This window comes from Athene cunicularia (genome assembly GCF_003259725.1).
Source record: "Athene cunicularia isolate RWA chromosome 2 unlocalized genomic scaffold, athCun1 chr2_part2, whole genome shotgun sequence".
In the NCBI taxonomy this organism is placed as follows: Eukaryota; Metazoa; Chordata; class Aves; order Strigiformes; family Strigidae; genus Athene; species Athene cunicularia.
In genome coordinates, this window is record NW_020799096.1 from 10,596,608 (window position 1) to 10,620,776 (window position 24,169).

Below are 24,169 nucleotides of genomic sequence, written 5' to 3' on the forward strand. Positions count from 1 at the left end.
AAAAATGGAGTCGCTTTTGCTATTTAACTGTAAGAGTGGTATCGATGGGTTGGCATCTAGTGCTACACTGCAGAGGTTTCTGAGCTGACTGTTATTGAAATAGTGTTGCCGTATCAGTGTGGCGTTTCTACTCAAGCTAGTTAGGCCTGTTGAAAGGTCTGTCTCCTTTTCCAGGGCAGAGCACTGCTCTAATAGAACTGTACACATTTCTAGACATAGACAGATCTGCTTAGTGTTGCACTGGGCCCTGTAAATCTGTCAGTTCATTCTGAGCTGGCTGAGGTATCTCTTAACATGGCGCACATTTTCCCTTTGTTTGACTAGTCCACACATAGATTTGTTTAGTTTCCTTCTCGTGCTTGCTTTTCAGACTGAATTTAAAAGGAAAAAGAACAAATAAACAATTGGTCAAAAACCTTTTTTTACTTCAGAAAAGGTTTTTTTTTTTTTTAATTTCCCGCTTACTGTAATGATATGGTTTCTAGAAAAGACAAGCAAAACTGAAATTATATTCTAACTATAGCACGTAAAATGCCATGAAAGCTTTTTGGTCTTTTTTTTTTTTTTTTTTAATGGGCTAAGAGAAATCTCTGCAGCTGAGAGAAGGATGCAGAGTTTCAATGCAGTCTTTCAGACTGCAGAATAGTTTGGGAGTTACTGTGTGTAAGGAGAACTGGGCCCTGAATGACAACAACTAGAAAGTTAATGTAACTTGTAGAGAGCAAACCAGCCTTCTTAATGTGGTTGTTTTGCAACTCAAGTTGACACCATCAACATGCTCTTGAACAATTTTTTCCACCAAAATTCAGTATTTCATAACATGTCTTGCAGAAGTGAAAGAACCTGCTCAATATTTGTTTTCGTTATAGCTTCGTAAAAATGTGCCAAACTCCCATGTTAATACAAAAAAAACCCCACAAACCTAGAGAAAGTGAATGTTTAATGTAATTCTTTCAATGGATTTACATTACTTTTTTGCCATTTAGCATTTGTCTTTAAGAGGGATTTGGGCCATGTCAAAGCTCAAACTATTTGTCTGCCACAGAAAGCAGAAAGCTCTGTTGTGGACATATATCAGTTGGTTTTTTTTGTTGGGGGAGGTTGTATAAGTGCAGCATAACCAAGAAAGGAATAAGTGTAAGAGCCTGTGTAAGAATTTACCACTCTGTTAGTTAGCCGCAGGTTAATCATTAAACCAACTATCTCAGCAGAAACTGAAGGGTAGGCATTGTGTTTGTGACTTCCTTGCTTCCGTGTTTTCATGTAGGCTGCCTAGCTTTCCTGGGTATGACTTGATTATCACTGGTTTGGGTTGGGAATTGACAGTTAATAGGACTGACATTCCTTGAATCTCTCTATTTTTAGTATTCACATATCCAGTTACAAAGTGAGAAGTAGAGAGGGTTTTCAGCAGTCTCTCCTTGACCCGAGTCCCATTGGAGACTAAGTGCTTTGCAACTTCTTAAACACGAACTGTCATGGAAAAAAGCTGGTGATTCTCTACACTCTGCCAAAGAGCTCTATTGATTTGAGAAGTTGAATACAGAGGACTCCTATTGTTCCCAAGTTTGGGAATATTTCCTAAGATTCTAGTAAAAGACATTCATACTGAATCTCTGAGCGTTTGTCCAGTGACAAATAATTTCTATATTTTCAACCTGGATGTTACAGTTTTTTAAATTGTTGTTATCCTACAGCTAATTTCAAGTATTTCGTGTGTCCAGATTTCAGGATTGTGAGGAAAACCACTTTTTGTAAATAGTTATTATCAGCACTGTGGATGATCGGGTTTTGTTTTAAGCACTCATTTTAGAAATACTGTTTTGTTGTATTTCAAACTTCATTTTTTGAAATGTTTTTCGTCAAACACACCTGAGAATCATTTTAGGTGAGGCAACAGCAAACATAGACCTTGCTGATAGAATTAGCAGCAGCCTGAACTTTTGCTCTAACCTCAAACAAAAATTGGACTCAAAAATCACTTAGCAGTTCGAAAAAACTTGGCAACTTTTCTCTTTAAACCAATCTACTCACTTTTCAGCTTCCTGGTTTCATTTGTGGAAGGGAATGGAAAGACCAAAATATTACAAGGAAGCTTGGTATTTCCAGCCCTGCCAAAACCACAAAACTTTGGAAATTCAGCTTGAAAAAAGCCCCATAGATTGAGCCTAGTCCTGCTTTCCTTCTGTGCTTCAAGATTCCCATTAGCTGTACTAGGCACTTGAGGATACAGGGAATGCAAAACTGGAATCCAGGTGTTGGGCAAACTCCAGAGACATCTATACCTCTTATTTTAAAGACACTTGCTCATTCTTTATAGCACTACCTGACTTGCTTACTAATGTTAGCAAAGCAGGTAAGAACCCTTGTTGGTCAAGCTCTGTTGGAGAGGTGCTTTGCAGCATGTGTATATCTTGACTTGTCTTTGCACTAATTTAAAAAGAAATAAGTAACATAAGAAATTATAACCATAATGGGTAAGACAGCCACAGTGTGGTATTTCTAAACCTCCATTTCTTTGACAAATCACTTTGAAAGGAGACTGACATTTCCAGAGGCATTCCCATAACTTTTGCACTTTCAATGTTTTCTGCAATTACTTTGGCATTTTCTGGTATTTATATAAGATGATTTTATAATATTGAGACCCAAAAGAAAAACGTAGCCTTTTGTTGGCATGCAGCTAGTGTTATTCTTTAAGGTTTGCCAGTAGGGATTTTCTACCGTCTAATTAAATTGAAGCTACAAGTTTTTTTATAAGTGTGTTTATATCCCTTGATTATATGAACTTTTTTTTTTCTCCCTACCTTTTCTGTTGCATGTGGGTGTTGTAAAACTCCTCCAGTACTGGAATGGAAAGTTCATTCAATTGCCTGCAGTCAAGTGAATAAATGTGAAATGTATTTCTAAAACAGAAGGTTTAAAATGCAGTAAAATTCATGCTGTTGCAAAACCTACTATCATAATTTCCTTGAAAAAATGTATGTTTACTTGAACTGTCAAAATACACACTAAATGTAGTTTCAAAAAACTTTTGAATATTGGGGGACACGCATAGTATTGTGAAAGCATGAATCTATTAAAAATCTGATTATTTTTCTTAATTATCTCCAGCCCTTCTGCCCAAGATTGGGTTAGAGTGAGCTACTAGAGATGTTTGTTGAGGGGTGTAAAAGCCAAATCCTACCTGCTTGTCTTTAATGATCCTGTGTCACTTTGAGGAATTAACTTATGATTAACTTCTAATTTGGAATAAAGTGTGCCTTAACAAATAAAGAGAGAGAAAGAAAGTAAAATTTGTAAGTCAGAACTTAAGATGAGGAAAGAAAAAAGAGAAAAATGAGACACGAACAATGCTGAATCAGATTAAATGCAGGCAGTAAAGCTATCCTGGTTTATATACATATGGAAAAGCGATGCAGAAATTAAAAATATTGGGGTGGAGTAAAAGCTAATTAAATAATTTATATATTGTAATAATTTAAATAATTAAGATAACCTATTTTCTTTCTTTCCTCCTCTTTCTCCTTCTGCTTCTTTCTTTCTCTTTTGCTTTCTCTTTCCTCCTCTTTCTCCTTCTGCTTCTTTCTTTCTCTTTTGCTTTCTCTTCTCCTTATGCTTCTTTATCTTTTCTTTCTCTCTCTGTATATAAAATATATTTGCTTATTCAGTACATAAGACATATTCGTAGCTTGCCAGTAGAAAAAAATCTTGAATTGCCATCTTATTCATCTGTCTGTATGAGTGAATAAGTTAGCTAGAATTCCTTTTGTGTAGTGCAAATTCAAAACACTGTAGGCCACTTCCAAAACCAGGTATATACTTTATTCCTGATCTGGTAAAGTATTCAGGATTGGGCTCATCCTCTGACCATGATCAGTCCCATTGACATTAATTTATGTGGCAATTATTTCCGTGATTAGTATGGAAATGACATAGGGTTTTTTTTAAAGGCATTTGCAGGTTTTTATTCAGAATTTTCTTCTGTTGTCCTCCTCACTGTTGTTTGATTATCTCTATATTCTTTCTATATTCTAAAGAATATTCTATATTCTTTATATTCTTCCTTGCTCTGCAATTAGTCACCACTCAAGCTGAATGCCCAATCCCACTGATTTCCAAAAATGGACATAACACTTGCATCCTCATACTGTTCATTCAGCTGATGTGTTACATCCTATTGTACTCTTCTGTGGCTGTCATATCGATTAGATTGTAGCTCCTAGAGGTCACACCACCTACTAGTTTACGTTCCACATTGCCTACTAAAATGGAAGTGTTCCCAACTGTTGGCAGTGCAGTATTGTAATAAATATTTTGTGAACACTCTTAATAGAGTAATTATTTACCTTTTCGGGATTGAGCGAGTGCATCCAATAAGGTAATAAGAAAGGCTGAAGGGTACTCAGTGCATCACAGGATTGATCCTTACTTCATTGCCTATGCTGCCACAAGACTAAATGACAGTGGGAACCAGGATCTACCAGTAGTTTTAGGTTCCAGATGTTGTAAAGGAAAGCCTAGTAGCAATGTGTAGCCTAAACACCTGTGTAAATTTGACCTTTGAGCATTCCTTGCTTTGCATCCCATTTGCTAGTCAGTGCAAAATGCCATATTTGCAAGAGTAATGGTTGGCCCGGGTGTGACTAGCTGCATCAGTTGAAGGAGAAGAGTTGGGTGTGCTCTTACACTGTCATATGCTGAAGATAGAAGTATTGGAATAATCCAAAACCAGTTCTGATTGTTAAGGTAGAAAGCACCAAAAAGCTCTTCTATTAACTAAAACATGTTGTTCCTTTCTCTGAATGTATGTAGATACCAGAATATCCAGCGAACTATTGCAACAGAGCGGGCTGAAGATGATGCTGTAGTAAACAGGGTGGAGAGAGTTCCCACTGGAGGAGGAAGCGACTCTGAGGCAGAGCCTTCCCAGCCGAGCTCAGGTATGGGGAAAGTGGCATGTTTAGTGCCAGTCAGTTCGGGGGAAATGTGCATTTCCATGAGAGGCCGGAACTTTATTATACTGGGTTGCAAAAACTAGTTAAAGAAAAGAGGTTTGGACTCAAAGGTACAGGTTTTAGACCTGAAGCTAGGTACAAAGGTAGATATGAAGGCCTCAGTTCTTTTTTAACAACTAGTAAGACAGTCAAAGCATTTTTACTTTAGTAAAGGGCTATTTGAAATTAAGAAGGAAATTTTTTCTTCACCTTAGTAGTTGAAAGTGCTGTCTTATTTTTGCTGCAGCGTGATTTTTATCTTGGGGCATTGCAGTTTATTCTCTCAGGGGACAGCTTCTGCGCTGCCACATTTGCCCATGTGGTCACACCTGCAGTGGCCCTGGCGTTGAGTATGAAATACTTGTGTTTTTAAAGTTGTAATTTTGTGATAGCTATGAGCTGATCTAAGTGTGGGCTGCCTCTGGAGGAGGCACAGCTGTCTTTTTGCTCATCACTTACTCATGTGACAGGACCCCATACCGGAGCAGAGAACTGATCTGCCTGAAAAATAACCTTGTTTCTTGTACTTAATGTTGTTTACAGCCATCTTTGTACTTAATGTTGTTTACAGCTTTCATCTGGCTCTTTAGATGACCAGACAAGAATGAGTGTCACTACAAAGGGGGAGAGGAGAATGTGTACCCAGGACAGGATGGGATGGGAGGAAACTCTTCGGTGGTGGTCATACTCTGTTTACTTAAAACATATGAGAAACTACAGCCTAAGTGTTCATTTCAGCTAAGAAACACCAGCAATCAGACTAGTGCCCACTATGCAACTTGTGGACACGCAAAAATAACTGTCTGCTTTGTTTGAGAACTTGCCCCACCAAAATTAACAGCCAGTTCTCGTCCCCTCAATCATTCTTACTTCCACCTAAGTTTGTGTTCTGTGTTGTCTGCTGGAAGTAAATCTGAATTCTTGCCATCCTTTTGCTCCCTCTTTAACCAGCATTGGCAAAAGGAAAGAAGCAGCACAATGTCTGCTTGAATTTTCTTAATGTTGCATTTTGAATGGGAAGAATTACACAGCGAAAGAGTGAACTTAGGTTTTTTTATTAACAAGTTAAGAAAAATACTCAGTTTTGCCTGTTTGTTTTCCTGATCCGTTAGTTTTTAGCTTGAAAATCAGTTTTGACCAAGAAAGTTTAATGTTTGATATTCAAAGCTTCCTTGCAATCCTTTATATTGCAATTTATAGGAACCTTTTACCTACACTGGATCTTATAGCTAGAAACCAGTCCTCTAAATTAGCAGCTGAAATGGAAATGAGTTACACATTGTATTATTAGTATTTAAATTATAAGTAATGTAGTCATTAATTGTAATATGTATCATCATTTACTGACATAGCCTACATAATAAAATAGTAATTTAATAGGAATTGCTACCAGTAAGTATTTAGGTCAGTTATGTAATATTCACTTTTTTGTTTTAACCCCGAAGAGGTAATGAGTATGATCTATGTCATCTTAAGTGATTAGGAAATGGTTTTTGCTATAGATAATTACTTTGCTTTTAGGATAAAAAGTCAATATTTTGTAAAATGTCAAGAAGTAAAAGGTCAAGGGTGATGTAAACCACACTAGAATAAGAAGAAGCTGCAGTATGATGTATTTGCTATTTGTCTTTTAATTTAAATGAAAAATGTCAGAAGGAATACAATTTAGGCACAGTAATCCAGATTCTAAGACAGAGTAAATCAATTTAACTCCACTGATGGATCCGGTCTGGAGTTTTAAGTGGATAAAATAATATGATGTGTCTAGCAGGAAGGAAAAAAAAAAGGTTATAATCGATAAGAAAAAAATGGGAATCTATATTTATTCTGTTGATGACATCTGCATCCAGTTTCCTTGGACTGCAAATAAAAGTTGGCTTGTATTTGAAAATGCGAGAACTTCACACTCAAGCCACAGTTCCACGGTAGGAAACATTTTTTCTGGTGGCTGTAAAAGGTCCAGGAGTTCCCATCTCTACAGCGTTTTCTTTACCATACAAGTCCCCAGAACCATGGACTTGCCAAAAATAACGCAATTACAAGTAAAGGACAATGCTTTGCAGCACCAACATGGATGTGAGTGTGAGGGAGGGGGCTTCCTTAACCCAGTCCTGATACCAAATGCTTTCTGCTGGTGAACCCCTCAAGCTGGATAGGGAAATCAGATCTCTCTAAAATCATCGGTGGGGGGAGCTAGTCAGGACCTGGGTGACAGTATTGAACCAAATCCTCAGCTGGTAAGAACTGTTGTGGTCACACTGATATTTAGACACAGCAGTAGATATGACACAGAATTTTATAACATACAGTACAGAAAAGCGTCCAGCTCCTGCCTTGCTGCTGTAAGCACTGCACCACTAATCATAAGGAGAACATCTACCAGTTTGCCAGCAGGCTTGTCTTGGAAACACAAAGGAGGTAGGTGCACTGGGCAGGATGGCGACTTTTTTATACTGTCACTTTTGCAGCCGCTCATTAAAGGTTAAATAATAGAGTGCGCTTGCCACTACATTAATAAGATTTTGTTGCTTTTCTTTCTTTTGTCCAGAGATTAGGAGAGAAGGTTCTCTTTCTCCTGTGAATTCTCAAAAAATCACCTTGTTGCTGCAGTCTCCAGCTGTGAAGTTCATCACCAACCCAGAGTTCTTCACTGTGCTGCACGCAAACTATGTGAGTAATTACGATTTGGTCTCTCACACTACTGATTTCTGGATCCAAATGCTGTGCCCCAGGCCTCTGGGAGGAACGCATAGTGAATTTGAATTGTGTGACTTGGGGCTCAGTTGTCCTTTTTGAGCACCAGACCAGGTTGGGGATAGTACAGGCAGGCTGCTCTAAGGAGACTCTTTCTGGGATTCTGTCTCACACAAGGAATTCCCTGGTCCAGAGAAGTCCATTAATGTTATCCTTCCAGAGTAAGCAGCAACTCTTGGTTTTGGTTTGGTTGATTCTATTCTCTGTTGCTGCAGGGAGTGAGGTTGTTGCCTTTTGAGCCATGTTCCTGAGAAGTCTTACTGAGATACCATCAAGTCGCAGGGAAATAGAGGGGAAAAAATTATTAACTCTTGTAGTTTGCACTCCCAAGAAGCAGGTGGGCATAATGCAGTGAAAGAAATACTGATTTGAGTCAGTGTATCTATTTTGGAAAAAACAAGAATGAAAATGAATTTTTTTTTCCAGTAATGCAATAAATCTGCATGTTGTCTTGCAAACCTGGTGTGGAGTGGAAAAAAATGTAATGATAGGTCAACCTGGAGGAAGGAGACAGGGAAATCTCCCAAGGAGATGCAGTCTTCATTTTCCTTATCTTGAATGTAGTTCAGCTAGGCATCTACACATGACTTCTGAACATTTGGAAAGTAATTCATTTCTGGGTAGGGATGACCTTTCTTTTTGAAAGGAAGAGAAAACACTTCATCAGTTGCCTCAGCACAGGTCTTTTGCTAACCACAAACATCAAGTTTTGGCTGTGGTGCTTTGTGGGTTGAAGCCAGCTGTCCACCTCCAAGCATCTGCCAGAGATTACTGCCCATGAAACCCTGCAGAGGAAGGGATATATTAACTCATCTGACATTACCTGAGCTAGGTTACAGAGTGCACATAATTTCTTCCGTTGACAGGGTGATGTATGATGATTTATATCTGGGAGCAATATCATTTTCATTTGGCATAGTTGTTTGCAAAATGAGCAACTGCTTCCGTGGTGGTGTACGGAACAGCTCACAAGAGACTGAATCCCCATTTTATTTCTCATCGAAGTAAAAAAAGCCAAGAGAGGCCTTCAGTTTGAGCTTATAAAGTTGTCTCTAATATGAGAGCCAGAATAATCTATTGAAATGTCTGTCAAATGGTCATACAGATTCCACTTGTACAGAAATAATGGCTCACATAACTTCTGGCTTAACATGGTTGTAATATTTTAACCACAAGCCCCTATTAACATTTCAAGCTATTAATTATGCCAGTGAAGTTGGGATTGGAAAATCCACCCGTTGGAATTAAAAGGGAAAGGCTCACATTTTTCATATACTTTATTTCCATTGAGGGATAAAACTACATTACATTTTTTCTTTCCCTAGTACAACTAGCAGATACTCAGACAGTCACTGATCACACTTTAGATCAAAATACAACTTCTACCGAGAGGAGGAGGCTGGGACCTTAGCAATCTGTGACCACGAAGCTTTCCTGGGTTATAACCAGGTCATATCTTCAGGGCAGAGATCATATCTCTGTGATTTCATAACATTTACCAACCCTTGCCATAATTAGGGACCCTGTGCTGCAGGGAGTGTTCTCTTCTCAGCACTACCACCACAATCAATCCTTACGTAGTAAAGATAATATTTGTAAATGTTTTATTGCATTATAGTGGCTAAAATGCATTAAATGTACACAGGAATTAACAATTCAAAGCTGTTGGGTCAGATTCTCTGGACAGAGTACAGGTGTGCACACTGGGACTCACGCCACTGGAGACACGAGGCCTCCAGTGATCCTGTATTAATCTAGTGAGTGATTAAATCATTTGAGCTGACCAGCAGAACCACTGCACACATTTTCTCTCTAGCAAAATGCTCAGAAGGGTTACAGATTTTTCTAAAGTTTCCTACCCAGTCTTCAGGAGCTTTTTCCCTGAAGTAAAAGATCCCAAGAGTGGCCTGTGGATGAGAAAAAGTGTTGTTACCACAACTGTGTTTTGGTGCAACAAATATAGTTCAGCAACAGCAGCAACAAATATAGTTCACTTGGGCCCCTGTTCTGCAACCAGATCAGCACTATCTCACTCAGAACTGCATCAGGACAAGTTCCTCTGAGAGGTGTATTTAATGCCCACTGTGAGATACAACTAGATGCCTGAGAGGTGGTGTTCGTCTCATTCATGAAAACGTCTCCATCTGACACACTTTGCAGTCATTGCAGAAACAAATATTCAGTTCCAGGAAATGGTCCATATCTTCCAAAAATAGACAATTGAAAGTGTCTGTTTCTGTCCTGTGGCTATAAAGTGACCATAAATAAGGAAGCAAGCTTAGATGCAGACATCCGCACTGCAGTCCTCTTAAGTTCATGAATCCTACCACATGCATCTTAATTTGAATTATAGCATAAATACATGTTCACAGCTGTCCTTGCATCTTGCTGGCATCATCCAGTCTCACAGTCAGTGTTCCTGTTGACCAGCGAAAGCAATGAAATAGGCACAGCTACATCCATCTTGAGTGTGTGGCGTTTTAGATGACCGTCTTTTTGGAGTGTGTTAAAAAGGCAGTTTATGCACAAACTAACTGTGCATAATGTGTGGGATGTTTCCCTTTCCAGATTGTATTTCTTAATTCTAAGTGTTCATGTAAAGTACTCGTTAAAATCAAAACAATGAGATGGAAATGATTCTTGACTCTAACAGGAGTTGCTTCAGTTCTTTGGGCACATGTCCCATGAAATAACCAAATATGGGGGTTTGACATCAGAACTGGTTTTCCTCACTTTTGTTTTCCATTTCATAGAGTGCCTATCGAGTCTTCACTAACAGTACCTGCTTGAAGCATATGATTCTGAAGATCCGTAGAGATGCTCGTAATTTTGAGCGCTATCAGCACAACAGAGACCTGGTAAATTTTATCAACATGTTCGCTGATACCCGACTGGAGCTTCCTCGTGGCTGGGAGATAAAAACTGACCAGCAGGGCAAGGTAAGGGCGCCAACAAAACTAATCACTCATTGAACACAGCACGTCAGGCTACACAATCACTAAAGGTTCCTTCCTTCTTGACTCAAAATTGTTGAAAGTTTGGTTTAAACAACACAAGCAGCAAGCCGAGTTATTTTAGAAGAAGAAAAAAGCTTCAGGAACAAATGTTTTGAAGCATAGTGGTGACCCTCTAGCTTTCACACCATATCACACCATACCCAAGGCAGCATTGGACTAGCAAAAAAGTTTAAGTCAAGAGTTTAGATCCATCATGACCGCAAAATCTGGCTTAGTGTCTCTGCCTCCAGTGAAGCGTTGCTGAGTGACTTGTGGAACCACTGCAAGTGGATAAAGTGGTAGTAGCCCCAGTAATTCTGTTCTCTTCTGTCTTGCTTACTTCATGGCCTTTACACATGATTTTGACCTACATAGCTTCAGGTATTTTCCAAAAGCTATTCTAGTTTCAACTAAGAAAGTCTTATTTGCCGATAATCTTCCATGGACTGTACGTAAACAGGGTATTTCTGACACACAGTTGCTAGTGATATTCACTTTACAATCCCACAATAACAGAATCACAGAATCATCTAGGTTGGAAAAGACCTTGAAGATCCTCCAGTCCAACCATTAACCTCACACTGACTGTTCCCAACCCCACCAGATCCCTCAGCGCTGGGTCAACCTGACTCTTCAACCCCTCCAGAGATGGGGACTCCACCCCTGCCCTGGGAAACATCAGTGTTGTCAGTCTTCTTACAGAAAAACATTGTTCTTGTGTGTTTCAGTCTTTCTTCGTTGACCACAATAGCCGTGCTACCACTTTCATAGATCCCAGGATCCCGCTGCAGAATGGTCGTCTCCCCAATCACCTGACTCACAGGCAACATCTTCAGCGACTTCGTAGCTACAGCGCTGGAGAGGTAACTGTGCTAGTATCAATACAGTTACTTTTGATAGCAGTCTTCTGTAGAATTAAAAGCATTTAGTATCTTTAAAATTCATTTAAACAGACTGTCTTGTGGATTTTTATCTTCCAAATAAAATAAAGGATTTTTTTTTTCTTTTTGAAGGGTTTACCTCAGAGCTTGCTGGTAATAAAGGTTGATAGTTTCAGAATAAAATAATAAACAAGTAAAACTAAATAACCAAAGTGAAATGGTGACAAAATACATCTTAAAAGAAGAATCCGTATTTGACATCCTAGTCTTGCTTTTTTAAAGTCAAGTCATTCATTATTTCTATAGCCTGATACTTCAGCAGCCTCATATGTTTCTTTACTCCCCACTGTGACACTGTGCTCTGAAAAGATATACTCTCTAGCTGTATCGTAGTAATGTATGTTGAGGTTTGCTTCCGTAGCTTTCAATCACATTGAACTTTCCTATGTTTCCTGGGGATGATTTTTATCACTGAGGGCCATGGGCAGGATTGATAGCAGCATAAATCCTGGGTTTGTATTGTTGATTTAAGGAGGAAAATGTACCAGCAACCAGATTTGTCATATGGCAATCCATACAGTTGAAGATTTGTAAAGACTGAAGCTAAATAGGAGCAGAGATGAATTATGGCCAAATGATCTTCCTCTTCCAGAAAAACATCCAGAGAAATGCTTGTGAAATTAACACAGTTTATTGCAGCAGGACCAGTCTGAACACTGCCAGATGGTGTTGGGATCAGGACCTGACTTGGTGAGGACTGACTAGTGAGGTCAGTACTTCAGGACCAAAGGCAGACCAGGCATATGAGTAGCTTGGGTAGTTTTTCCCCATCTTGGGTGAATATGGCAACATACTTCCTGAAGACAGAAGTGTATCAATGGATCTGTTTCAGTCATATCTTCCCACCAACTTAGCAACTTCCTTCTGCCAACAGCCTGTGGTTTAGTGTTGCTATTGCGACTGAATTATTGACTTGAATGTGACAGTCACCTGCATGATGATTCATATTTGGGCCCATGCTTGCCTTGGGGCTCGCTTACAAATTCACCTTGTCAGGGACAGAAACACAGCTGAGCAACTCAGATGACCTAGCCCAAAAAATACACTTGTTTCTGCAAGTGTTGGGCAAGGCTGGCAAAGAACAATTTGCAATAAACCCGAAATATCAAGTACAGGAAAGGGAGTGAAAAGCATTGAATACTTTTGAGTACTGATTCTCTGGGGCAACTACTCATTGAAGCCACTGATCTGGCATGATCAGCCAATGGAACGGGGCCTTCTGTCTTGGGAGCTGTCAGTCTGGTGACCTCATCTCACAGACTCTGTGGCCCAGGTCCCACAGTGCTTCTGCACCCTTGTCGTAGTCCATAGCTCCCTCTCTGGAAGTATCTGCTGCTCCACTGGAAGGACTCCCATTGATTTCCAAGGACTTTGGATCGGTGCCTAAAAGCCCACCATTTACAAGGAAGAGATTCAATCCTTTGCAACTCAGCTCATTTATTAAGAGCTGCACGTTCCATGCCACTTCTTCCAAGTATATTTGGATGTGGTTTTGTCCTATAAATCATGTCTGTAGGGACACACTTGGGGCTTTGTCCTGGCCATGTGTCAGCTGTCTGCAGTCCAGCTGGTTTCTTTGCTGAGCAGGTGGTGTGGCCTCTGGAATCTATCACCAGAACAGTATGAAGGACCAAGAAAGACAACCACCAGTTTTGAACAGTACGTACAGATGTCAGATGAGCTGGAGGAGAGCAGAACAGCACAGCTTCAGTCATGATTGTTGGTGGGTGCCAGAGTAGTTATAGGAAATTGCTGGGGAAATGAGAAGAAAAGCTCTACCCCCTGCCTTGGTGCACACACCTGACATCCTGCCCAAGTGCCAAAACGAGTTGCCAGAGCATAGACTTCCCAGGGACTTCATGACAATGAGTGATCAGTAGAAGAAAGAGCAGACAAAAGCCATAGGCCAGATGAGCCCAAAGTGGGAAAAAAGAAATACCCCAGCTTCACACACTCAGTGATGGCTCTTATCCGAGTCACCATAAAGAAATTATTATGATTCTAAGAAACTGTGGTCTCAACAGCGGACAAAAAAGCCAATGTAACATCTGGAATTTTTAGAAAATGAATAGAAGTGTTCAATCTAGGAGAGGACAGGCATTACAAGACCTAAGTTTCGGTAGTAAAAGCCAAGCCAATTCAATCAAAATAAGGCAAGGGTAAAATTCAATGAGAATAGGAACTAATAGGAACCATAGGAGCTAAAGATCATGTGGGCATTGGGTCTCCACATCTTCATACTTTCAGGCCAAAACAGTGCAAAAGCCAGTTTTGTCTTAGTCACCAAGTTTCCAAGCTCTCTGGCCAGGGGCAGTGCCATGAATATGCTGTGGTGTTGATGTAAAAACTGTGATCTCCTGCCTTCCCTTCCATGACATCCATGAATCTTCTAAATCCTTTTTGCTTATCATTTTTGCTAATCATTTTTGCTTAAATGTGGCCTTGATTCCTGCCTAATAATCTGTGGTGTTGAACAGAATACCTTGCAATGCTAATAAAGAATTGATTTTTAGTATTTCAAATGTACTTTTAAAACTCCCTCGTGAAATTGGAACATAAAAATACTCTTTCTCAAATATGGCAGTTTTATTTGTTTTATGACATTTAAAATTCATTCTCAGTAGAGAACAGAAACAGCAATTACACAGCTTCTATAGAAGGCTGGCTGTTGCTTCCAACAACTTTTTACTTTTTCCAACTTTTATTCAAGGCCTACCCCAACTATTAACAAGCCAAGTGGAGATTAAAACTGCCCTTTTTCCCTTAATCTCTATATGGTGGCCTGTGGTTTTTTAAAAAATTATTTGTGCATATAATAGTACTCCATTTCCATCTTCCAAGAAAGAAAGCATCCACTTTGTAAATTAATCTGTAATATTTATGCTTTTCTTCATGTCGATGTATTCTCCTAAAAGGACCTCTGTAAAAATTTTTGATGTCCACCTGAGTAGATTCTTGATGTTAAATGGTATTATATATAATGTTGACAAAAATGCTACGGATTCTTTACTAAGCACTTCTTTAAGGGTATCAGTCTTTTACAGGGGAAAAAAAAAATGCTGCCTGATGCTAATTTCAGTTACCTGATTTTTGAAAGAAAATTTCAGGTAGCTTTACTGGCCATCAGTAACTAAAAGAACATAGGTCCCCAAGTGCTTCGTTTCCTTCTGCCACTGCTATAAACAGAACAGGTCAGAAGCACTTTCCATTCGCTCTAAGGGACTTTCCATCTGCAGTGGAAATCAACATGTATGATTACAGGGTAGAGATTTTAAAGACCAAGAGACGAAAGAAGCAGGCATCCATAATGGAGAGGCAAGAGTTTCTGGTTAGCAAGGAAAGCAGAGGAGGTACTGGAATATAGCAGTATATAAATCTTACTGATCCAAACCGCAACAGGCAAGTGGCAGGATTCAAACAGGCAAAAGCCTCTCAAATCCAGCGGTGATATAAAACCCAGGAAAGGGTATTATATCATTGAAAGGCTCCTGTGATAGTTTGGACTTTCCACTCTGGTTGCAGCATCCCAGTATCAATTGCAAAGCTCTTAAACCCTGCCATAAATCTGTCAGATTACCCTGCATTAGGTGAACCAGGTCACTAAATCATTAGAGGGGTCACTTTTTTTTTGTTTTTTAATTAGAGAATAGTGTGCTAATCTAAATTAAATGATTAAATTAGAAAGTCAAACTAGACAAGGCGATTGTGATTAAACACTGAATTGGAGCAATCAATTGTACTGTATTAGCTAAAAGATTGGAAGGAGGAGTGTTAGCAAAATGGAAGTTAAATAGACAGCTGGGAATTTTCCTGTTGTGTTGCCAGAGAAAAACTGTTTAGAAGTATTAATATGTAAAGGCCATGATCCAAGCGCAGCATTAGCAGTGCGTAACGATGGTGATGAAGAGAAGTACAGCACCACAGAGTGTGCCATGTTAAGGTGCGTACACAACCTAAGTTCCCTCCTTCTTCCACAGCATAGAGCGAATGCCATAAAGGCCACATGGTGCCTGGGTCACAGAGCAAAAGCTGCCTAAGCCTCAGCTAAACTTGCAGTGTCAGCTGGCCCATGGGGGCTTGAGAGGGAGACAAAGGCAGAAGGTTTAGCACAGCACAGAGGGACTTAGTGAATTGTGTATGACTTGCTTGAAAGTTCTTCCTGTTTTTAAAGGTGAGAAGAGTTGGACCAAGATTAGCACATCTGTCCATTAAATACTGCGGGCTTGACTGTTGTCCCTGACCCTGGGATTACTCTCTCGTAGTCAGCAGATGCATGCCAATATAAAATGGGTGCAAGTGAAATCATAATTCAGCAAAGCATTCATGATCCACTTTCACAGCAGTTTCGTGTTTTCAATTACAGTATGTTTAATTAGAGTCATTAAGATTTTTCATTAACCTGTGTATTGACACGTATCAAATGCATTGACCGGTATCTTGTTACATATAAACATTTTATGCTTTATGTGCTCCAAAGGCAACTTGCCAGTCACATTTAGCTTCTCAGTTTTCATTTATATCCAGTTGGAAGACCTGGCGTTTGGCCGTACCACTGCAAATGGGTTGGCACCATTTTCCTGGACGCAGAGCTAAGCATTTAAAATATTGGAGTAGGGGCAATTTCTTCCTGAAGTGGTTGCCAAGTACTACAATTTGTGCAGTGAGAAAGGAACAGCTATTAGCCCAGTGGAATGGCAGTTGGAATTCCTAACACGTTCTGTCCTGATACAGGGCGTCCTCACACTGATTTTGTATAATAGCAGTGCTCCTCTGTTGGCTTCACTGCAGCCGTATTCTGGAGGAACACATACTGAAAGGTGGGTAACCCTCAGCTTGCACAAGTCCCCGAAGAGTTACCCAGAAAGTAATGACCTACTGAGGACAGATTGCCAGACCTCATTGTATGTTTTTAATATTCTCATACCTAAATGCGTTCCCACCTTTAACGTATCTGCCCCCCTGACATTATTCCCTTCACTAGATACTGTGTCTAGAACAGTGGCATTCTTTAAGTGCCTCAGTTTAGTAGTGATAAATTGCCTTCTTACTACTCTTTTTATCAGCTCTTGGGATTATGTTCTTTTTTCAGTGTATACAATTCAACTTCTATTTCTGGTTATGCAAGTAAGGCAACCCACTTTTGCGATGATACAGCCTTTTTCTGTCCTGTGATCTACATAGATATACCTTCCTCATGTTATTTCCAATATTGAATTTCCCTTCAACAGTGCTGAGTGAATATGTTGCAGTGTTGTGGGTTTTTTTCTTTTTTCAAATTTACATTGCTGTGAAAACCTTGAAGTAAATGCAGTTCCGTTAGAAGAAGAGACTGCATATTACAGAGATTTTATTTTTATTGAACCAGAGGACTCCACTGCATTATTAACTTGCATTTACTTCTAGATTCTGGCACCTACACTGCCGCGTCAAAACGGTGTGATAGCTGTGGACGATGGCATCCCTCGATTTGGAAGCACAGAATTACCTGTCTTTTTAAAGTTGGCTGAAGTATAAAGCTATAATTTTTATGTAGGCTTTCTGCCCTTCAGTCAGTCAGCATCATGGACCATCCTGAAGGTCACAGAAGTAAAGATGACAAACCTTTTTGCTGACTGATGTACTACCAATGGTCAGTTTTGGTCACTCTTTCCCTTTCCTCTGATGTTATAGGCCTCTGAAGTCTCTCGGAACAGAGGAGTTACTCTGTTGGCCAGACCAGGCAATAGTCTCGTAACAGCTATTCGAAACCAGCACCATCATGAGACATTACCTCTGGGTAAGCCAAGTTTCTCTTTTCTTTTCAAAGCAGTGCTCACAAAGATGCTTCTCAGAACTTCTCATCAACCACATGCACTGCTTCATGTTGCCCTGGGCAGTGCAGTCAGTGTGCCCCTGCACAGTCACGGTGATGTCACCAGCCTCACTCAATGGTAAATAAAGCTTCTGTATTATTTGTTTTTCCTCTTCCAGCTTACAATGACAAGATTGTTGCATTTCTACGCCAACCCAACATTTTTGAGATGCTGCAGGAACGTCAGCCCAGCTTGGCCAGAAACCATGCACTCAGGTACCCCCTTTTTCCAGGCTGCTGAAACCAAGTTCCAGGAAGGACTTCCTGTAGTGGTGAAAACCAGAGTGTAGTAACAGTAGTACAAAGGATGAACTTGGGCTCCATATGGAACTGTCACCATTAAAGAGTAGGTGTGGGCCACCAGAATCAGTGTAGTTACTATAGTTATCTTTCACAGACACCCAAGAAGTAAGAAGAACCAAAAAGCTATGGGCAAATAGTGACATATCTAATTTCCATTTTAAGTACTTCTGAATAGCAGAAACTACGTCTTTACCTGCAATTATCACTTTGCTCTTCAGAAGATAGAATTAAAATTATATTTGGATGGAAATGAGCAGCAAAAGTCCAGTAACTTCAGCAGAACCTGGATTTTACCTCATGGTTGGATTTACACCCATGGCACATAGTCACCCTAGATTTTATAAGAAATAGGAACATTATGGAGTAGATTGTACTCCTGTCTTTAATCTTTCTCACTTACGACTTAATGGTACTCCTTTCCAAAGTAATTAAATTGTATCTTTCTTTTGCCCATTCCTTTCCTATTAGGTTTTTAAAAAAAGAAAAAAAAAAAAACAAAAAAAAAAAACAGAACCAGAAGCCAGTACAATTACAATTCATTCTAATTCCAAATATTAATTTAAGTTGTTTTGGCCAAGAACCTAAGCTGGCATTTGTCAGCCTCAGCAATGCCAGTGTGCACCATCTTAGTTTGTAGTGTGTAATAAAAAGTGCAGCTTTGTGGGACTGGCGAAGGAGGGGAGGAAGAGCAAAGGAAGGGCCTTCAAGCTCCTACAGTGCAGTTTCTGCTGATAGCCTTACTGACTCATCCTTTACCTCTGAGGCTCAGACAAAGAGTTCTTTGGGTGTAAGGGTTAGACTTCCGTTCTGGAAGAATTAGTACATTCAAATGAGGGAGGTGGAATGAAAAATGCTTCCAGTACTCAAGATGTACATTTCTGTAACTGAGAATTTTTCATCTTCACCATCAAATTATTCCAGACTTTTTTTTTTTTTTCCTCAGCTGTAATTTGAATTCTCGTTTCTCTGACAACAGATGATGCTTTTATCTCCTTTTGAGCAGAGAACAAAATTGACTAATGATAAGGACTAGACAGCTTAGCCAGTGTATAATGAGATCTGTAACAGGATATTGAGCCCTTTGCTCCAGGTCATTGCTTTGATTATACCTTAGGTCAGGAGTGATCCCAAGCTATCATCTAATGCTCATACAGCAGGTATTAAGCAAACTCTTAGGAGACAAATGTCCATCTCTTACAGGGCTTGATTCTGCAATACATTACAGCCCCACCCAGAAAGCTACTAAATCACATCCTTGACCTGATATTAGAATAAATATGCAAAACAGATTGGGGTGTAGATCTGTATCTTCCATGGTCCTAATCTGCTGATAGGATCCTATGTTTCCCACTCCTTATTAGCATTAATTTAAACAAAATGTTGGTTTTCCACATGTACTGTATAACCTCTCAATTAATATCAAGTCTATGTTAGAATGTTATTTGCCAGATAGAACTGACAGAGGTAAAAAAAAGTGGTATGACGTGAAATTCTGTTAACAAAACGTGGCATATTAGTTGTAGCCTTAAACAAAAAATCTGTCTGTCAGTGACTAGCTGTAGCACTACACATGAGCTTCAAGGACTAAGAATCATTCTATTTCTAAAATACGGTATAAAAATCTCTTGCTTTTGGATCAGGAAACTGAGTGATATAAATTATTTTTTGCAAGTTTGTTAGTGAGATTAGAAAATGAATCAGGCAGTTAAGATATTTGCCATTTTTGTAAGAAGAGAAATAGGAACTGGCAAAATATCAAGAAATAATAACTATGCATAGTTCATGCCTTGATAATGGCACATTTTCTTCTTTTTTTTTCTTTCTTCTCAATAATATCAATTCTGTTTCAGGGAGAAGATCCACTACATTCGGACAGAGGGTACACATGGGCTTGAAAAGTTGTCCTGTGATGCAGATTTAGTAATTCTGCTGAGGTAATCAATTTGATCAAAAGCATCGTTTCATTACTTACGGTACCAGAGAAGCTGGCTGGCTTTTTCTCAGCATAATTGAAAACATTTTGTTAACTCCTCCAGGTTAATTAATTGTAATTAGAATAGGATTCATTGTTAGTGGTAGTCGCCCAGAGTAATTCAGCCAGAGTGTATCTGTCAACTCTTACTTCCTGGAAGGCAGCCTTCATCCATGCAATAAACTCCATCCCCAGCCAACTCTAATCAATATAGCTGTTACCACCAAGTAGCAGATAAAAAAGAATCAGGTCAAAATGTTTCCTGCTAATGAAAAAATTCTTTTTTCCTTTTTTTTAAAAAACAAAAACAAAAACAAAAACAAAAACAAAAACAAAAACAAAAACAAAAAAAAAACCCACAAACAAACAAACAAGGAGGAGAAATCTTGTCTTCTTCAGCACAAGTAAATAATGTAACTGCTCATGAAATTGCTGATTTTACCACAGCTGTGCTGCCCACACATCCAGGGCCATGTCACACTAATGAAACCTCAGTGTACAGTGCGATGAGCATTGTTTGGGTAATACAGATAAGGCTTCAGTTTTTACTTCAATTTGGTCTTTGGGTCCTAGCTACTTTTTTTCAGCAGAGATAAGGATTTACTTCATTGTCTTGGTCTTACATGGAAAGTGTTGCATTACCCAGGTAGTGTTGGTGTGCCATATAGCACTGCCTAACACAAGAAGTTTACAGCTTATTCCCATCAACTGAACCCAAATGGTCAAAGAGATGGGAGATATAAAAATGTACGACCCAAGAAAAACAACTTGGGAGACAGATGTGTGTATCTTTGCTTCTCACTACTAATGTGTTGAACTTGTCCTCATCTACTACATAGACTCAGATCCTTAGTCTCTATCAGTAGATTGAGCCACTGTGTTATCATGAAACATCTAATAAAATTAATTTTGGTTTTCGTTGTTACTGGTGACCATGCCTGATTTGGGAAACCTGTGGATTTTATGAATCCGTGAGTTCAGAGATGTCCTTAAACTTATGACCACAGCAGACTTGCACCATACTGCATATTTACATTCCTTCCTGTGATGAATGTGAACCAAATCTCTCCCTATCACTTTTTCCATGCAGCCTTTTTGAAGAGGATATTATGTCCTACATACCACTGCAGGCTGCCTTCCATCCTGGTTACAGTTTCTCTCCTCGCTGCTCACCCTGTTCATCACCCCAAAATTCTCCAGGTAAAGGGATGAGGAAGATAATACAAAATCTTGTATTTGTGGTATTTCTCCTAATAAATACAAAGGGGCACTTGAAATCTGACCCCAGCTGCTTTTTTGCTGAATCAGTTGCCATTGGTCTTATGTATCTGTTGAAAAGTTAACAGTAGCCGAAACACAGAGATGAGAAATTGCTCATATGGAAGAAGGTATTTTCCTGCTTCTTATATAATTAGAAAGGATTAGGATAAGAGAACGGTGCACTCCAAACATAACTCACTGGCATGGAAACCCATTCATGTTATGACAGGAGCAAAGAGCAGCTTCCAAATCAAAAGTGCATTGCACTACTTCCAGTACCCCTGTAAAGTTCAGTTTCCTCCGCTCGGTGTTCCAAAGACTTCTCTTCTTCCCAGGACTCATCTATTTTAAGACCTGAGGGGATCATCTTGATCATATAGTCTGACCTCCCGTGTTGAGCCCATTAACTTAGGTTTGACGGGAAACATATTTTCCAGAAAGACATGCTGTCTGAGAAGGTTATTTCCAGCTGTGGTATGTCTCTGTAGTTATTGTTTATGCTATAGAAATTTGAGCCCCCCCAGTCTCACTGCATGGCTGTGTCCAGTGGCCAGTTTGAGAGAACCAACAGAAATGTGATCTGAAGAAATCCATTTTTGGCTGAGCTTTTTAAACATTCATTTAAATTATCTGGTTTTAAACAAAATTAATGGACAAAAGACATATTTTGGAGGTGGCTGTGGAAAATTGGAAGGTTTTTTGATGTGAAGAAGTTAAATGCTGAAGCTTTGTCTGTAGGAGGACAGTGATTTGTCAGAATGTCCTATTTTAATTAATGAGTTTTAACACCATTATTAATACAGTTTCCCTCCTCTACATCAGGACAGGTCATAAGCAAGTCTACTGCAAGGCAAAAATCTAAGTATTGGGTGAGAACATGACTTAAGAGAATGTTAAAAGGACTGCACTCTGGTTTTTACCTGTTCTTGTGATACCAGGCAACATACTGTGTGCTTGCTTATTTCTGCCACTGGTTACATAGCCCATGAGAACACCCATTCTCTTATGTCCTGGGGGAAAAAAAGTCTAACAGAAGAAGTGTCGCAAGGGATTCTCTTTGCACTGTGTGTAAATAGGCCTTTCTGGTTTACCAGCAGAGACAATTAGTAAAGTCCTTCCCTCCTGGCAGCCACAATACTTTGTGCTCCCACTAAACATAATTACTTTTTTTTTTTTTTTTTTCCTTCCTGTGAAGGATTTTCTGACAGATTTCTCATAAAAGGCCTTGTTTTTATTGTCTTCTGTAATGAGATAGGGAAATGGGATTTCATGGATCCATTCTTGGGCCCTTTATGATACGGTGCTTGTTTATACAAAAGGGCTAATCAGCTACTTTGAGAATGCAGACTTCAAAACAAAGCAGGTCCCAAATTGCTAAAAATCTGCTGTCTGTGTGAATCATGATAGGAAAATGTAGCATTTCTTGCTGACAGAAATCCTTGATGCCACAAAAGGGTTTTGTGTTGATAGCTGGAAGTGTTTAATATACAGTCTGATTAACTCAGGGAAACCCGATTCCCAGCTTGGCTAGGGTGCTAGGCTCCAGTCAGAAGCATTGCTTTGAGCTCCAGAGGTTTAATCCTGCCAAGTAAGGAGATCTATACAATGCAGAGGAGAGAGAGATCTCTTAAAAGTGCAAAAGGAAAAGAAAACCTAAATACCAATGACTGTGAGTGGGAGTTATGCATGTCAGTCTTTCTCGTGCCTTTCTGATCCTTGAATTTCCATTCAGATCAATTATAGTTAAAGGCTGAGACAACACAAAACCACAACCGAGGTAAGTTTAACGATTTTTTTAGTGAAGAAGATATACCTCCTGGAAGTCATTTCAATCACTGAATTATAGGACATTACAACTCCATTAATGCTAGGTAGAACAAGAATAATACTGCATGCACTGTGTACCTATAAAAAGTTCCTAATGCATTTGTTAGGCAGTTTTGTCTGGAAGCATCAGCTGTATGATATGGAAAAATTTAAAGCCCCTTACAATTTAGGATGCTGTCCATTTTCCCACCAGGACTGCAGCGAGCAAGTGCAAGAGCACCTTCTCCATACAGGAGGGACTTTGAAGCCAAGCTGCGCAATTTCTATCGAAAACTTGAAGCCAAAGGGTATGGGCAAGGTCCAGGTAAAATTAAGTGAGTATTATGACAATTCACTCAAATAGTCTAACGTGGTGTAGCTTTGTCTTTCGTCATCATGCGTGAATGAAGACACTGATAGGGAGTGGGAAACACATCAGAGATTGCATTTTGTTCTTGAATCATCAGGGCAAGGTAAGATTTTAGTATATCATGCCAAAGAATTACCTTCAAGAGGTTTTTTTGTAGAAGTTTTATTTCTTATAGATTCATGTTCTCTTTACACTGCCATTCCCTACCTTAAAGGGATGCTGGTATTCCCACCTATAATTTGCTAGTAGGAAAATCATCCATTCAGGCAAATGTCCACCAGAGATTATTAACAGCTACATCACTGTAATGATGGACTGACTCCAAACCCTTTGGATCTACATATCACTATAACTCAGGACCAGAGTACGACCCTACAGAAGTTAGCCTGTACATTCAAGTTTAACTTTCAGTAGTTGGTAGTCCTCCTAGATTTGAACTAGAGAGATTTCTGCCTCTTTTCATGTATTTTGGGGATCCCTGTCATTTGGTTGTAGACTTTGTTTTCCAGACATCTTGTTGGCTTTTGAGTCTGTACCTAGTTGTGCTTTATCTAGTTATCCAATTTGGCCAAAGGACTATATGTTTCTAAGGTATTTCCTGGGCATCTGGTTGAATTTATGCATCAGGTTGGCTTCCTACCAAATCACATCTGTTGTGGAAAAAAAAAGTATGAAGCCAAGCAATTTATTCCAGGCAAATGTCATCATCAAAATATTCTTACAGAGCTGGGGAGTCCTAGACATGGGTTATCTCTTTTGGTGTTCTGCTAAGTGGGTCCAAGGCAATCACAAAATACATTTTAGAAGGTCTGTCTTAAAATGTCCACAAACATATGAACAAGAAGGATTTCTTGCATAGATGGTGTTTAAATGTACTATTCATTAAGTTGTTTTAGAGATTGGCAGGGGAGTGAGGCGT

General features: G+C 39.4%; 1 protein-coding gene across 6 annotated transcripts in view; it reads left to right on the forward strand.

Annotated features, from left to right (window-relative positions):
* Nucleotides 1–24,169, forward strand: part of HECW1 (HECT, C2 and WW domain containing E3 ubiquitin protein ligase 1) — a 260,401-nt gene that overhangs the window by 196,590 nt on the left and 39,642 nt on the right. For all 6 annotated transcript variants that reach the window (XM_026843836.1, XM_026843834.1, XM_026843837.1 and 3 more), the window contains 9 exons: nt 4,816–4,943; nt 7,546–7,667; nt 10,505–10,690; nt 11,476–11,610; nt 17,359–17,464; nt 17,659–17,755; nt 19,693–19,776; nt 20,905–21,014; nt 23,095–23,215. In XM_026843836.1, coding sequence (XP_026699637.1) covers nt 4,816–4,943; nt 7,546–7,667; nt 10,505–10,690; nt 11,476–11,610; nt 17,359–17,464; nt 17,659–17,755; nt 19,693–19,776; nt 20,905–21,014; nt 23,095–23,215 — 1,089 coding nt within the window. The remainder of the gene's footprint in view (nt 1–4,815; nt 4,944–7,545; nt 7,668–10,504; nt 10,691–11,475; nt 11,611–17,358; nt 17,465–17,658; nt 17,756–19,692; nt 19,777–20,904; nt 21,015–23,094; nt 23,216–24,169) is intronic.